Source organism: Dendrobates tinctorius, unplaced genomic scaffold (genome assembly GCF_039654945.1).
Source record: "Dendrobates tinctorius isolate UK_male_01 unplaced genomic scaffold, ASM3965494v1 ptg000226l, whole genome shotgun sequence".
In the NCBI taxonomy this organism is placed as follows: domain Eukaryota; kingdom Metazoa; phylum Chordata; class Amphibia; order Anura; family Dendrobatidae; genus Dendrobates; species Dendrobates tinctorius.
Window position 1 is genome coordinate 8193105 of NW_027361893.1, and position 13611 is coordinate 8206715.

The 13611-nt window shown below is 48.3% G+C and overlaps 1 protein-coding gene across 2 annotated transcripts in view; it reads left to right on the plus strand.

Moving 5' to 3' along the window:
• The window catches only part of LOC141059322 (uncharacterized), an 83074-nt gene extending 71749 nt beyond the window's left edge, over positions 1 to 11325 (plus strand). Inside the window, exon 7 of one of the 2 annotated variants that reach the window (XM_073555651.1) lies at positions 8839 to 11325. In XM_073555651.1, coding sequence (XP_073411752.1) covers positions 8839 to 10115 — 1277 coding nt within the window. In that variant the 3' untranslated portion in view covers positions 10116 to 11325. The remainder of the gene's footprint in view (positions 1 to 8838) is intronic. The other variant, XM_073555652.1, reaches the window with a different exon arrangement.
• Positions 11326 to 13611: the final 2286 nt, after the last annotated feature.

The window sequence follows — 13611 nt, forward strand, 5'->3', positions numbered from 1 at the left end:
TTACAGACTGCCCAGCGCCTGAACTCCCGTCAGGCTAGGTGGTCGCTCTTCTTTTCCTGCTTCCGCTTCACCTTGCACTACCTTTCTGGAGAGAAGAACGTCCGTGCGGATGCTCTCTCACGCTAGGTGGTCTCGGCGGAAGGAGAGGCGGAGCCTCGGGTAATTCTCCCGCCGGAGATTTTTATGACCGTGGCTCCAGTCGCTCTTGAGTCAGTGCCACCAGGCAAGACCTTGGTGCCTCCTCAGCTACGGCCGGAGGTCCTCGTCTGGGCACATGCCTCCAGGGTGGGTGGTCATTTTGGCAATAAACGGACCACCAAACTCCTGGCAAGGTCATATTGGTGGCCACATATGGCTCGAGATGTCAAGGAATACGTGCAAGCATGCGTCTCGTGTGCTCGAAACAGACCCTCTAGACAGAGGCCGGCGGGGCTGTTGTATCCCCTGCCAGTGGCGGATAGACCGTGGGAGATGGTTGGCATGGATTTCATAGTTGGCCTGCCCAAGTCTGGTGGCAGTACGGTCATCTGGGTGGTCACCGACCATTTTTCCAAAATGGTGCACCTGGTGCCACTCGCACACCTGCCTTCCGCTCGAGGTCTGGCCACTTTGTTTATTAAGCACATATTCCGTTTGCATGGCATGCCGGACAAAATCGTGAGTGACCGAGGTCCCCAGTTTGCGTCTCGGTTTTGGAGGGAGCTCTGCAGCCTACTCAGCATCGAGCTAAATCTGTCCTCCGCCTACCATCCCGAGACAAATGGCTTGGTCGAGAGAGCCAATCAGACCTTGGTCACCTATCTACGGCATTTTGTCTCTGCCAGGCAGGATGACTGGGCATCCTTGCTACCTTGGGCTGAATTTGCCCTAAACAATGCGGTGGCTGATTCCACTGGACAGACGCCCTTCCTCTTAAACTACGGCCAACATCCACGCGTCCCTGTCCAGATGCCAGTGTCCTCCACTGACTCCAGGGTCTCAGACTGGGCAGTGGAGGCCCGGGACATCTGGGATCGCACTCAGGATGCTATCCGTGCCTCTAAGGAGAGGATGAGGGCGTCCGCTGACACACATCGGCGACCCGCTCCAAGCTTCTCCCCTGGCGACATGGTGTGGCTCTCCACCCGAAACATCAAACTACGGGTCGAGTCCCCTAAGTTCGCGCCGCGATATATTGGACCTTTCAAGGTCCTTGAGCGAATTAGCTCGGTGGTCTACCGCCTGGCTCTTCCTCCACATTTAGCCATTTCGGACGTGTTTCATGTGTCCCTCCTCAAACCAGTTCACATGGTCCGCTTTTCTGAGTCATCGGCCGGGTCGTCAGACTTATCGTCTGACGAGTTTGAGGTTAATGCCATCGTAGGGCGCAGGTTTGTCCGTGGCAAAAAATTTTATTTAGTGGATTGGAAGGGTCATGGGCCTGAGGCTCGAACCTGTGAGCCGGTGGAGAATATCCACGCACCGCTCCTGATCGCGGCTTTTGAGCGCAGTGAAGCGCAGTGAAGCGCAGAGGGAAGGGGGCCTTAGGAGGGGGGGTAATGTTAGGCGTCGGATTCCGGACACTGCACAGCGGAAATCCAGAGCCAGACATCCAGCGGTCTCTCATTCTCCGACCGCTCCGGGTGCTGCTCAGCAATCACGGCGAGCCAGGCGTGCTACTCAGACTTGCTCTGACAGCCTGGATGTTGCTGCCACCTCTGGTGCAGAAATGGTAGCGCATCCTGTTCTGCAGGGAACCGCTCCAGAGGCTAAGTCCTCATGCCGTGCTACTGGGCATGCCCGCAAGGTGACCTCTCACTGGAGAGCAGGGGTCACATGCTCAGGTCCTGCGTCGGATCTGATTGGTCCTTTCCAGGGTACTGGAAGGTCCTGGAAGCGCATGGCTATAAAAAGCCTGCATGGCGGCTCGGCCATGTGCTAGTGTAGCATATTATGCTGTGTGTGTATGGTGATGGATGCATGGACTGGTGACTGACTTATTATGAAACCCCTTCCCTTGGATAATACGATTGGTGACTGTGTGTTGGGTTAGTCAGCTCCAGGTTGTGCCAAGCTACATGCCATTGTGCGATCCACGCCTACACTAGCGTCCGTCGGTGCCCGGTTCTCGGCGCCGATGCTTGCGGCTTTAGCTGCCGCTGCGCTGCAATACCAGCAGCTATTGGTGTTGGCGGCTGCGAAGCCACACGCCAGCTCCTGTGACGTTAACAGGGCCAGCTCCTTCGATCTCATCTTCCTTATTGTGAAAATCCACTAAGTGGTTGTGGGGTGTGATGATTTCCTCCAGCTTCTCCTCAATGTGGGCTGTTGTGTCCCCTATGTGCCAAATGTCTTTCTGTAGTGCAGTGAAGGCTGAGGTGATATCACTATGTATAGCCTGCTTTAGATCTAGCAGGGACTTTAGTGTGGCCTCAGTGATGGGGGTGGAGCTGTGCCCTTGCGGTTTGGTGCCTTGCTTTTCCAGGCCCGTGGGTGAGTATCTGCCAGGTCCCTCCTGTGAGAACATACCAAGAACCAAAGATAAATGTAAAAAACATATTTGTATAAAAAGAGAGATACTCTCCATGAAATATTATTATTATTATTATTATTATTATTATTATTATTATTATTATTATTATTTATTTATATAGCACCATTGATTCCATGGTGCTGTACATGAGAAGGGGTTACATACAAATTACAGATATCACTTGCAGTAAACTAACAATGACAGACTGATACAGAGTGGAGAGAGGACCCTGCCCTTTCGGGCTTACATGCTACAGGATGGTGGGGAAGGAGACAGTAGGTTGGTGGGTTGCATCAGTTCCGGTGTTGGTTGAGGTGATATCACCGGTAGTGGTGAGAGAGAAGGAGGTAGCGGGGTCATTGCAGGCTGTAGGCTTTCTTGAAGAGGTAGGTTTTCAGGTTCCGTCTGAAGGATCCAAATGTGGTTGATAGTCGGACTTGTTGGGGCAAAGAATTCCAGAGAATAGGGGCTATTCGGGAGAAGTCTTGGAGGCGGTTGGGTGAGGAGCAAATAAGTGTGGAGGAGAGAAGGAGGTCCTGGGAGGACCGGAGATTACGTGAGGGAAGGTATTGGGAGATTAGTTCAGAGACATATGGGGGAGACAGGTTATAGTTGGCCTTGTAGGTCAGTATTAGTAATTTGAACTGGATACGCTGAGGGAATGGGAGCCAGTGAAGAGATTTGCAGTGGGGAGAAGCGGAGGAGTAGTGAGGAGAGAGATGAATTAGTCAGGCGGCAGAGTTAAGGATGGACTGGAGAGGTGCGAGGGTGTTAGCAGGGAGACCACAGAAAAGGATGTTGCAGTAGTCAAGGCGGGAGATGATGAGGGCATGCACAAGCATTTTAGTAGATTGAGGGTTGAGGAAAAGACGGATTCTGGAAATATTTTTGAGCTGGAGGCGACAGGAGGTAGAAAGAGCTTGGGTGTGCGGTTTGAAGGACAGGGCAGAGTCAAAGGTTAATCCGAGGCAGCGGACTTCTGGTACTGGGGAAAGTGTGATGTCATTAATTGTTATAGCTAGGTCGGGTAAAGATCATCTGTGAGATGGAGGAAAAATGATGAGTTCAGATTTGTCTACATTGAGTTTGAGGAAGCGAGAGGAGAAGGAGGAGGATATGGCTGATAGACACCCTGGGATTCTGGACAGCAGAGAGGTGACGTCTGGGCCAGAGAGGTAGATCTGAGTGTCATCAGCATAAAGGTGGTAGTGGAATCCTTGGGACTTTGAGTTGCCCCAGACCAAGTGTATAGATTGAGAAGAGTAGGGATCCTAAAACAGAGCTTTGAGGGACTCCAACAGAGAGAGGGTGGGATGAGGAGGTGGTGTGGGAGTGGGAGACGCTGAATGTGCGGTTGGAAAGGTATGAGGAGATCCAGGATAGGGCAAGGCCTTTGATGCCGAAGGAGGAGAGGATCTGTAGTAGGAGGCAGTGGTCAACTGTGTCAAATGCAGCGGACAGGTCTAGAAGCAGGAGTATAGAGTATTGTCTATTTGATTTGGCTGTAAGTAGGTCGTTAGTAATTTTGGTCAGGGCTGTCTCAGTGGAGTGATGGGGGCGGAAACCAGATTGTAGATTGTCAAAGAGTAAGTTAGGTGATAGGTGGGAGGAAAGTTCAGCGTGGACATGCTTTTCCACGAGTTTGGAAGCGAATGGAAGCAATGATATTGGGCGATAGCTGGACATAACGGTTGGGTCGAGGGTTGGCTTTTTAAGGATAGGCGTGATTGTGGCATGCTTGAAAGCAGAAGGGAAGGTAGCGGGCATTAGTGATAGGTTGAAGAGGTGGGTTAGGGTTGGGATAAGTGTGGTGGTGAGGTTGGGGAGGAGGTGGGATGGGATGGGGTCAAGTGCACAGGTTGTGAGGTGCGATTTGGAAAAGAGGCGATTAAGCTCCCCTTCAGTGATGTTGGAGAGTAAGGTTATGGGGTTTGGGCATTGGTCTGGTATACAAAGGGGTTGTGGTGGTTGATGAAGACTTGCCTTGTTTGGTCAATTTTGTTTTTGAAGTGTGCGGCAAAGTCCTCGGCAGAGATGAGGGAGGTTGGAGGAGGCAGTGGTGGGCGGAGGAGGGAGTTAAAAGTTTTCAATAACTGTTTTGGGTTGTAAGATAGGGAAGATACGAGGGTTGTGAAGTAGGCCTGTTTAGCAGAGGTGAGGGCAGATTTGAAGTCGAGTGTTGCCTGTTTGAATGTGGTGAAGTCATCTTGCGAATTTGTTTTCTTCCAGTGCCGCTCTGCAGTCCTGGACACTTGCCAGAGCTTTTTAGTGGTGTTATTGTGCCAGGGTTGTCTGTTGATACGTCGCATTCTGCCATGAACGAGAGGGGCAACCATGTCAATAGCTTATGCGAGAGTGGCATTGTAGAAAGCAGTGGCACTGTCTGTGTCATGGAGTGAGGATATGGATGCCAGTGGTAGAATAGAGTCAGAGAGCGCGTGGGTGTCTAGGTGTGCAAGGTTTCTGTGGGGGTGTGCGTGTTGCTGGACATGGGTGCCAGGTGAGGAGGACAGGAATGAGAAAGTGAGTAGATGATGGTCAGATAGAGGGAGAGGGGAGTTGGTGAAGTTAGAAAGAGAGCAGAGACGGGTGAAGACCAGGTCTAATGTGTGTCCATCTGTGTGGGTGGCTGAGGAGGACCACTGAGTAAGTCCAAAGATTGAAGGGACAGGAGTTTGGAGGCTGCTGACTGAAGGGTATTAGTGGGAATGTTGAAGTCACCCATGATGTTAGTGGGGGTGTCAGTTGAAAGAAAATGAAGAAGCTAGGTAGAGAATTGGTCAATGAAGGCAGTGGTCGGACATGCAGGTCGGTATATGATGGCCACTTGGAGGTTGGAGGGAGAGTAGATGCGGACAGATTGGACTTCAAAAGAGGGGAGGATTAGGGAGGGAAGAGGTGGGATTGGGTTGAAGATGCAGTTGGAAGAAAGGAGAAGACCCACTCCTCCACAGTGTCTGTTGCTAGGGAGAGGAGTGTGGGTAAAATGGAGGCTGCCATAACACAGTGCAGCAGGGGAGGCTATGTCAGAGGGTGTCAACCATGTTTCTGTGAGGCAGAGGAAGGCAAGATTGTTAGAGAGAAAGAGGTCATGAATCACATGGAGCTTATTGCATATGGAGCGGGCATTCCAAAGTGCACCCGAGAGAGGGAGCAGGGGGTTGGGTGTCAATGGTGGTAGTTCTTATTAGATAGTGAGTGGTAAGTAGGGGATGTAGTGGGGGTGAGAGCTGTGGGGGTCCAGGATTGGGAGATATGTCGCCAGCAGTGAGGAGAAGCAGAGAAAGGGAGAGCAGATGGGAGAAGGAGAATGGGCAGCTTGTTTTATGTTTCATTTGGACAGATTTGAGATTGAGGAGCAGTTTAGCAGATGAGGTCAGGTGGGGAGGAAAGAGGGAAGGGGAGATGATTATTTGGTTAGAGGCTGCTGGGGTTTGGGGATAGCAAAGGAGAGTGAGGACTAAAGGAGCAAGCACTGTGAGGGCATATGTAAACATGGTGAAAAAATAAGATAGGTTAAGAAAAGCTAGGTCCAAGTAATAAGAATGGCTTACTCAGCAGACATACCGTATATACTCGAGTATAAGCCGACCCCCCCCCCCCCCCCAATTTTGCCCAAAAAAACTGGGAAAACTTATTAACTTGAGTTTAAGCCTAGGGTGGGAAATGCTCCATAGATTATTTCCCCATATGGTGTCCCCAGAAGAAACTCCATAAATTATTCCCCCATATGCTGCCCCCATAAGAAGCTCCATAGATTATTCCCCCATATGCTGCCCCCATAAGAAGCTCCATAGATTGTTCCCCCATATGCTGACCCCATAAGAAGCTCCTTAGATTGTTCCCCCATGTGCTGCTGCATGTAAAAATAAAAAAAATTGACATACTCACCTGTCCTGCGTCCATGGCTGCTCACCGCTATCTGCCACGTCATCGGTCAGTGACGTTCAGACTGCAGGGGGCGCGGCGCACAGTATACTTACCCGTCCTGACGCTGTCTCTTGAGCCCCCAGCTTCTCCGCGCTCTCTTCCTGCGTTCAGCGGTCGTGTGATACCGCTCATTAAAACTCATGATGCACATATTCATGAGTTTTAATGAGCGGTACCATGTGACCGCTGAAGGCAGGAAGAGAGAGCGCGGAGAAGCTGGGGGCTCAAGAGACAGCGTCAGGGCGGGTAAGTATGATCTGACACCCCCGCTCCCCCTCCGACCCCCCAGTGTATATGACTCTAATATAAGCCGAGAGGGGGACTTTCAACCCCAAAAAATGGGCTGAAAATCTCGGCTTATATTCGAGTATATACGGTACCCAAAAGAGACAGGTAGATAGTGTGGGGTACTGACTCCTGCCGAGACTAACTGCCGTAGTAATAACTGCATTTTCGCTATACTTATACTGCAGGGAGACACACGTGCCTGACCTGCACACGTGCCCCCCTAGAAGGCATCTGAATATATAGGACTGAGTAGAGGATCAGGTGAGAGGGATTGTGGGAACTGATTTGGGATAAATTACCAATTGCCTAGCACACCAGGGGATGTTAGACAATCAAAGGCACAGAGCCTGGCTACATCCATATGCTAGTAACACCTTACACCTGATAACATCTCTACCGGCCCCACGATGGTTATACAGCAGTAAGTATTGAGTTCAATGCAACAAATGAATTTAGCAAACATTCAGTAGGCACTGTTATATACCATTAAGTGAAAGGTTGCACTAGATGACAGCAAACAGGGATTGTAGCAGGAGCAGAGATTGTACCATTAAATGAAAGGTTGCACTAGATGACAGCAAACAGGGATTGTAGCAGGAGCAGAGATTGTACCATTAAATGAAAGGTTGCACTAGATATTGCACTAGAAATATGAGAAGCAATAGAGAATATATGGGAGCTTACATCCCTAGAATATACACCAAATGCTTATGTGTGAAATAAATCAACAGAGAAGACCAAAGCCCTATTTATGCCAAAATGTAACAAAGACATTATTTAAATATTGCAAATATCCGGGCTCATATATGTACAAGTAAATTACACCACACATATAGTGAAAGAGAACAGTAATAAAAACCAGTGGACAATGATGCAACCATGGTGCGACAATACAGGCTAGAAAAGGTAAGTAAATTGGGCAATGGTGTGCTGATGTGTAACACACAACTAATGACCCGGTTACCCACAAGTGGGCAAAGAGATGACACAGAGGATATTCCATGCAGGACAAAGGGTATACATCTGGCATAAAACAATAGAAAAAATGCTTAATAGTAGTAAAATACTCAGTAACGCCAGATAATAACTGTCCTGCCAGGAGCACTATAGGTTAACTGACCACATTGTAAAGGACAGTCAAAAAAATGCAAGGTAAAAACACACCCTCTTACCCATATTTTGGTGCCTGTAAGTCACGCCAAGGCCCTGACGCACATTTCGCTTTTCCACTTCCTCGGGGGGTAGTCCTCCTGTGCCTGCTCCGCTGTGCTGAGGGTCCTCTCCGGTGAGGTCTGACCTGATGTGAGATGTCCAGACCCCCCAGACCGCTCCACACCGCTCCAGGCCGTTTGTTGAGTCAAGCCAAAGACTGGTATTCTGCCCGGCGCTGCTCCCTAGCTCCTGGTGACGCTCCCCATCGGTGCCTGAGGCCGCAGTGAGTCATATTGTGGATTTTCCCCGCTGTTACTTGCTGCCTTGAGCTGCGATGGCCTGCTGGGGAATGAAGCTAGTGATTCCTGTGCCCGCTCAGCTCCTCATCCAGACATGCCCCGTTATTACTTTTGTCAGATTCAAGTTATTTCTGTGACCATTGTGGGATTTTCCATCATTAAATGAGGGGTACCAAAAATTTTAACCACGTGTGTAGGAGGATTGAATATTTTGACTCCACGGCCACTTTCCGGAAATTAACATGCAGTGGATGTAGGAAAGTGAAAATTACACATTTGCCATTTTATTACCCAACACATTGGGCACTAATTGTGCTCCACAGTAAATTAAGTGGTTTCTTCTCACTACAATATTGCTAAATACAGGGATCCAAAATGTTAGAAATCAACAAAAGAAAGGGAATAGCGCCTCACCGTGTGTTATGTGGTAGATAGCCTCCGATACTGCAGTTAGGATCCAGATAACGTTTGACCATCGGATGAATTAGAAAAGAAAATTGGATCAGCAAACTGAATTTCAATAAAAAAATTCTTTATTTCATTCTTTTTAAAAAAAAAAGTAGTACAGACAAATTGTAAAATCATGTAGCATTCTTGCACGTTTCTGGCCATAGCCCTAAGTCATTCATTAAAAGATAATAATTGTTTTTATCTTAGCAGATGACTGTACCAGGAGATCAGAAGGACAGCTGACATCTTCAATTTTTAAATCTAATGATTTTGAGATCCTACAAGATACAACTGAAGTCATTGCTGTTACTCCAGATATGCCATCATCCATTCACAGCAAAGATCTGTCATCTGATCCTATGAAACAGGTCCTGTCTTCTGATTCATTACTGACTACTAAGGAAAATCAAAGTCACAAAAGAGGCATTAAAAAACAAACTGCTCCTAAAGCAAATATGTCATTTTCATGTTCAGAATGTGGGAAATGTTTTAACAATAAATCAGTTTGTGTTAGGCACCAGAAAATCCACACAGGGGAGAAGCCTTTTTCATGTTCAGAATGTGGGATATGTTTTACAGAAAAATCAACTTTAGTTAGGCACCAGAGAAATCACACAGGGGAGAAGCGTTTTTCCTGTTCAGAATGTGGGAAATGTTTTAACCAGAAATATTCTCTTTATAGCCACCTGAAAACCCACACAGGAGAGAAGCCTTTTTCCTGTTCAGAATGTGGGAAATGTTTTAACAATAAAGCAGATTGTATTAAGCACCATAGAATCCACACAGGGGAGAAGCCTTTTTCATGTTCAGAATGTGGGCTATGTTTTACAGAAAAATCAGCTTTAGTTAGGCACCAGAAAAATCACACAGGGGAGAAGCGTTTTTCCTGTTCAGAATGTGGAAAATGTTTTTACTGGAAATGGGTTCTTGATAGCCACCATAGAACACACACAGGGGAGAAGCCTTTTTCATGTTCAGAATGTGGGAAATGTTTTGCAGAAAAATCAGCTTTAGTTAAGCACCAGAGAGCTCACACAAGGGATAAGCCTTTTTCCTGTTCAGAATGTGGGAAATGTTTTAACCAGAAAGGGCATCTTGATCGCCACCAGAGAACTCACACAGGGGAGAAGCTTTTTTCATGTTCAGAATGTGAGAAATGTTTTCAAAATAAATCAGATTTGGTTAAGCACCAGAGAGCTCACACAGGGGAGAAGCCTTTTTCATGTTTAGAATGTGGGAAATGTTTTGACAGTAAATCAACTTGTGTTAAGCACCAGAGAATTCACACAGGGGAGAAGCCTTTTATCTGTTCAGAATGTGGGAAATGTTTTAACCAGAAATGGAATCTTGATAGCCACCAGAGAACACACACAGGGGAGAAGCCTTTTTCATGTTCAGAATGTGGGAAATATTTTACTTGCAAATCATCTGTTAATAGACATCAGAGATGTCACATAGGGGAGAAGCCTTTTTTATGTTCATAATGTTGGAATAGTTTTAACCAAAATTGGATCTTCTTAAAGGGGTTGTCTCTCGTCATTCCTCATGTTTGCTGACAAAAAGATAAAACTAAGCTTTATTAATTACAAATGTAAAACTATACCCATAATTCACCCCCTGAAGGTTAGTCAGAAGGTGAGTGGTATATACTGTATTTTCACATACTATCTATTCCTGACACTGGAGTATCTTATAAACTTACAAAGTATATAGTTTGAAGTCTGGGATCTGCCAATATGTGGCTAGTTTTCTGACTGTTTCGGATAACATGATATTAGGGTTTTCTTCGTCTAGTCTCGCTTAAATATAGGTCCATATTATTAAATAGTATCTTGATGAGTCGCCTTTGGTGAGGATGATGAAACCCATAGAAATGAGAGGTTTGGAGAGCGAGTGTGTATACGTCACCTCATCCTATATAATGAGACGTGGGGTATATATTTTTTTCTATTAGTCACCTTCTGACTAACCTTCAGGGGGTGAATTGTGTGTGTGTATAATATAATATAAATATATATATATACTGTATATAAATAAAAAATTTTCTCAGTGAACTTATTCTTCATGTTTGGCCTCATTAAAATTAAAACACTCATACTCCGCTGGTGTGCCGGCTCCATTTCAGTGTTGCTGACACTCGGTGTCCATGGGATTCTGTGTTACATCACATGAGCCCTGCACCCAATCAGCGGCAGCTTCACTGTTTCCACCTTTGGACGGTATTGAACATCAACAGGAAGCCAAGGCTGCGGCTGCTCTCTGACTGCCTCTTGATGCTCGATATGTCCAAAAGTGGGGACAGTGACGCCAATGCTGACTGGTCACAAGGCTCACATAACATAAAAAACTCAAGAGACCCAAGGACGCAAGTGCCAAAATGGTGCCAGGATGGGAGGTTTGTATAAGTGTTTTTATTTTAATACGACCAAACATAAGGAATGAGAAGGGATTGTCCAAATTGTGGACAACCTTTTTAAACATCAAAAATCCCACATAGAGAGAAGTCGTTATCATACCTAGAGTGAGAAATGAATTACAGGAAAATCTTATTTTGTTGACCACGAAAAATAACTCAGACGGGGAGAACCTACATATATTATTGACAAATTTCACAAAAACGTGATGCGTGCGTTCAAGGATGGAATATTATATGGGAGTTTTATAGGAAAAACCAAATAAACTACCCAAAACAAACATCAGTAAAAATAACTCCTCTTTATTAGGTAAAGTATAAAAGAATTGCGCCATTTTCCAATACCTGTCGCGGCTCCATTTTTCATGATCTCGAGTTGGGTGACGCCTTATTTTTTGTGCGCTGAGCTGGCGTTTTTAATGAATACCATTTTGGTGCAGATACAATCTTTAGATCGCCCGTTATTGCATTTTATTGCAATGTTGCGGCGACCAAATAAATGTAATTCTGGCGTTTTGACATTTTTCTCATTTTGCCGTTTAGCTATCGGCTTAATTCCTTTTTTATATTGATAGATCGGGCGATTCTGAATGCGGCGATGCCAAATGTGTATTTTTTTTTATTTTTATTTTTTTGTTTTATTTTGAATGGGGCAAAAGGGGGGTAATTGGAACATATAATATTTTTAATAACTTTTTCTCCTTCGTCTCATTGGGGGACACAGAGACTGTGGGTGTGTGCTTCTGCCGTCTGGAGGCTGACACTAAGTATACAAAAAAAGAGTTAGCTCCTCCTCCGCCGCATACACCCTCGCCCCCAGACCAGGCGTAACTCAGTTTTTTGCTTAGTGTCTGATGGAGGCACACGCAGTCTGGAGCTCCAGACTAGATTTTTTTTTTTTTGTTTTGTTTTTGGTCTCTTTCTATGAAGATAAGATAGGGGCGACGGATCCTATAGAGAGGGTCCGATCTCCCCAAATCATCAACGGGCGACCACGTGTGAGTAGCCCTCCACGTGTTTTCTCTCCCGCACCGAGGGACACATCTGGGACTTTTCCCCAGACAACCATTTTTCTTTGTTATTTTTCTAAAGAGGTGGCAACGCATCCTGATAAAAGGATTCGGTTCCCCATGAACCCCAGCGGGCGAGCACGTGTGAGTGATCCTCCACGTTGTTACTCTCCTGCAACGTGGGAATGCATTAATGCCCCGACCACCCCTAGGTAGGACACCAGGGGTGGTCCTGGAGGCGCAGGTGAGCCAAGGGAGCGAAGCGTCGAAGACTGGTGCAGTAGCCTCCGCCTCCCGGTCAGGTCGGGCTGGCAGGGATGGGGTTGAGAGCACCACAAGCCCACGGCGCAGAAGCCACAGGGGGGAGGCCCGGCTCACCTCTCTTGTTGATGGGCGTGGAGTGTAGCCAGAGCCCCGTCGACGGCCGCGCTGTGTGGTGAGGCCCGAGCCGCCCGCCGGCCGACTTCCGGGGGTAGCCGGAAGCCCCGCCCACTAATTTCCGGGGGCGGAGAGCGGCAGGCGCGCTCAGTTACCGGGGAGCTCCCGCCCTCCTCCCTCGAACGCCGCACGTGTAGTGCGGCCAGCGGCGGCCGCGGTCCCCGCTGTATGGGGAGGTCCGGAGTTCCGCGCGCCCGCCCGCCGACTTCCGGGGGTAGCCGGAAGTCCCGCCCACTAACTTCCGGGGGCGGAGAGCGGCGGGCGCGCACAGACACCGGGGAGCTCCGCCCCCCTCCCTCTCCTCATTTCCTCGCAAAGTGCGGCCGGAAGCCGCCGCCTATCTCCCGGAGTGCGCCGCAAGTGCCCCGGCGAGTAACGCCGCACGCCCCGTGGAAGAGACGCAAGGTGGACATTACCGGTGGGTGAGTGCAACCCCGTTTCGAGTGCCGCACTAGTGGTCAAGGAAGGGGTTATCCTCCTCCTCCTTTCCTACCCTGCAATATGTCTGGCAAAGGGAAAGCTCATTCTTTCCTATATGCTGTTTGCGTTTCCTGTGGGGTCAGGCTGCCTAAGGCGCAGCCAGATAAATTTTGTGAAGCCTGCGAGTCGGAGCGAGCCCAGGAGCCCCCCATTGTTGCAGAGCCCAGAAGTCAGGACCCCCCAGAATGGGTGGTGTCTTTATCACACTCTATGATGTCCCTTACAAGGGCAATTGAGTCTCTTCGAGGCCCGGGCAGGGACAAGGATGGTGGTCTGCCAGCGGAAGACAGCTCGTCCACGTCTCAGGACCCTCCGACCGTTAGAGGCCGCTCCAGCACCAGACAAGCTATTAGCAAAAGAGCTCGTTCCCCGTCGGCCGGACCCTCTGGGGTTTCGGCGGCGGGTATTAGGGCATCTCGTTCCCCGTCGCCGAGCTCGGGAAGCGAGCAGGATGAGGGCGAGGAGGAGGGAGAGGAGGCCTGGAATCCAGAAAGCCTGGGATACCAAGACTCGGTGGACAGCCTCATTGAGGCAGTCAACCAGACTTTAGAGATCGAGGACGATGTGTCCACGGCCTCAGGTCACAAGGTCTCCTTCAAGAAGACCAGGCGACCGCATAGAAGGTTTGCCACACATCCG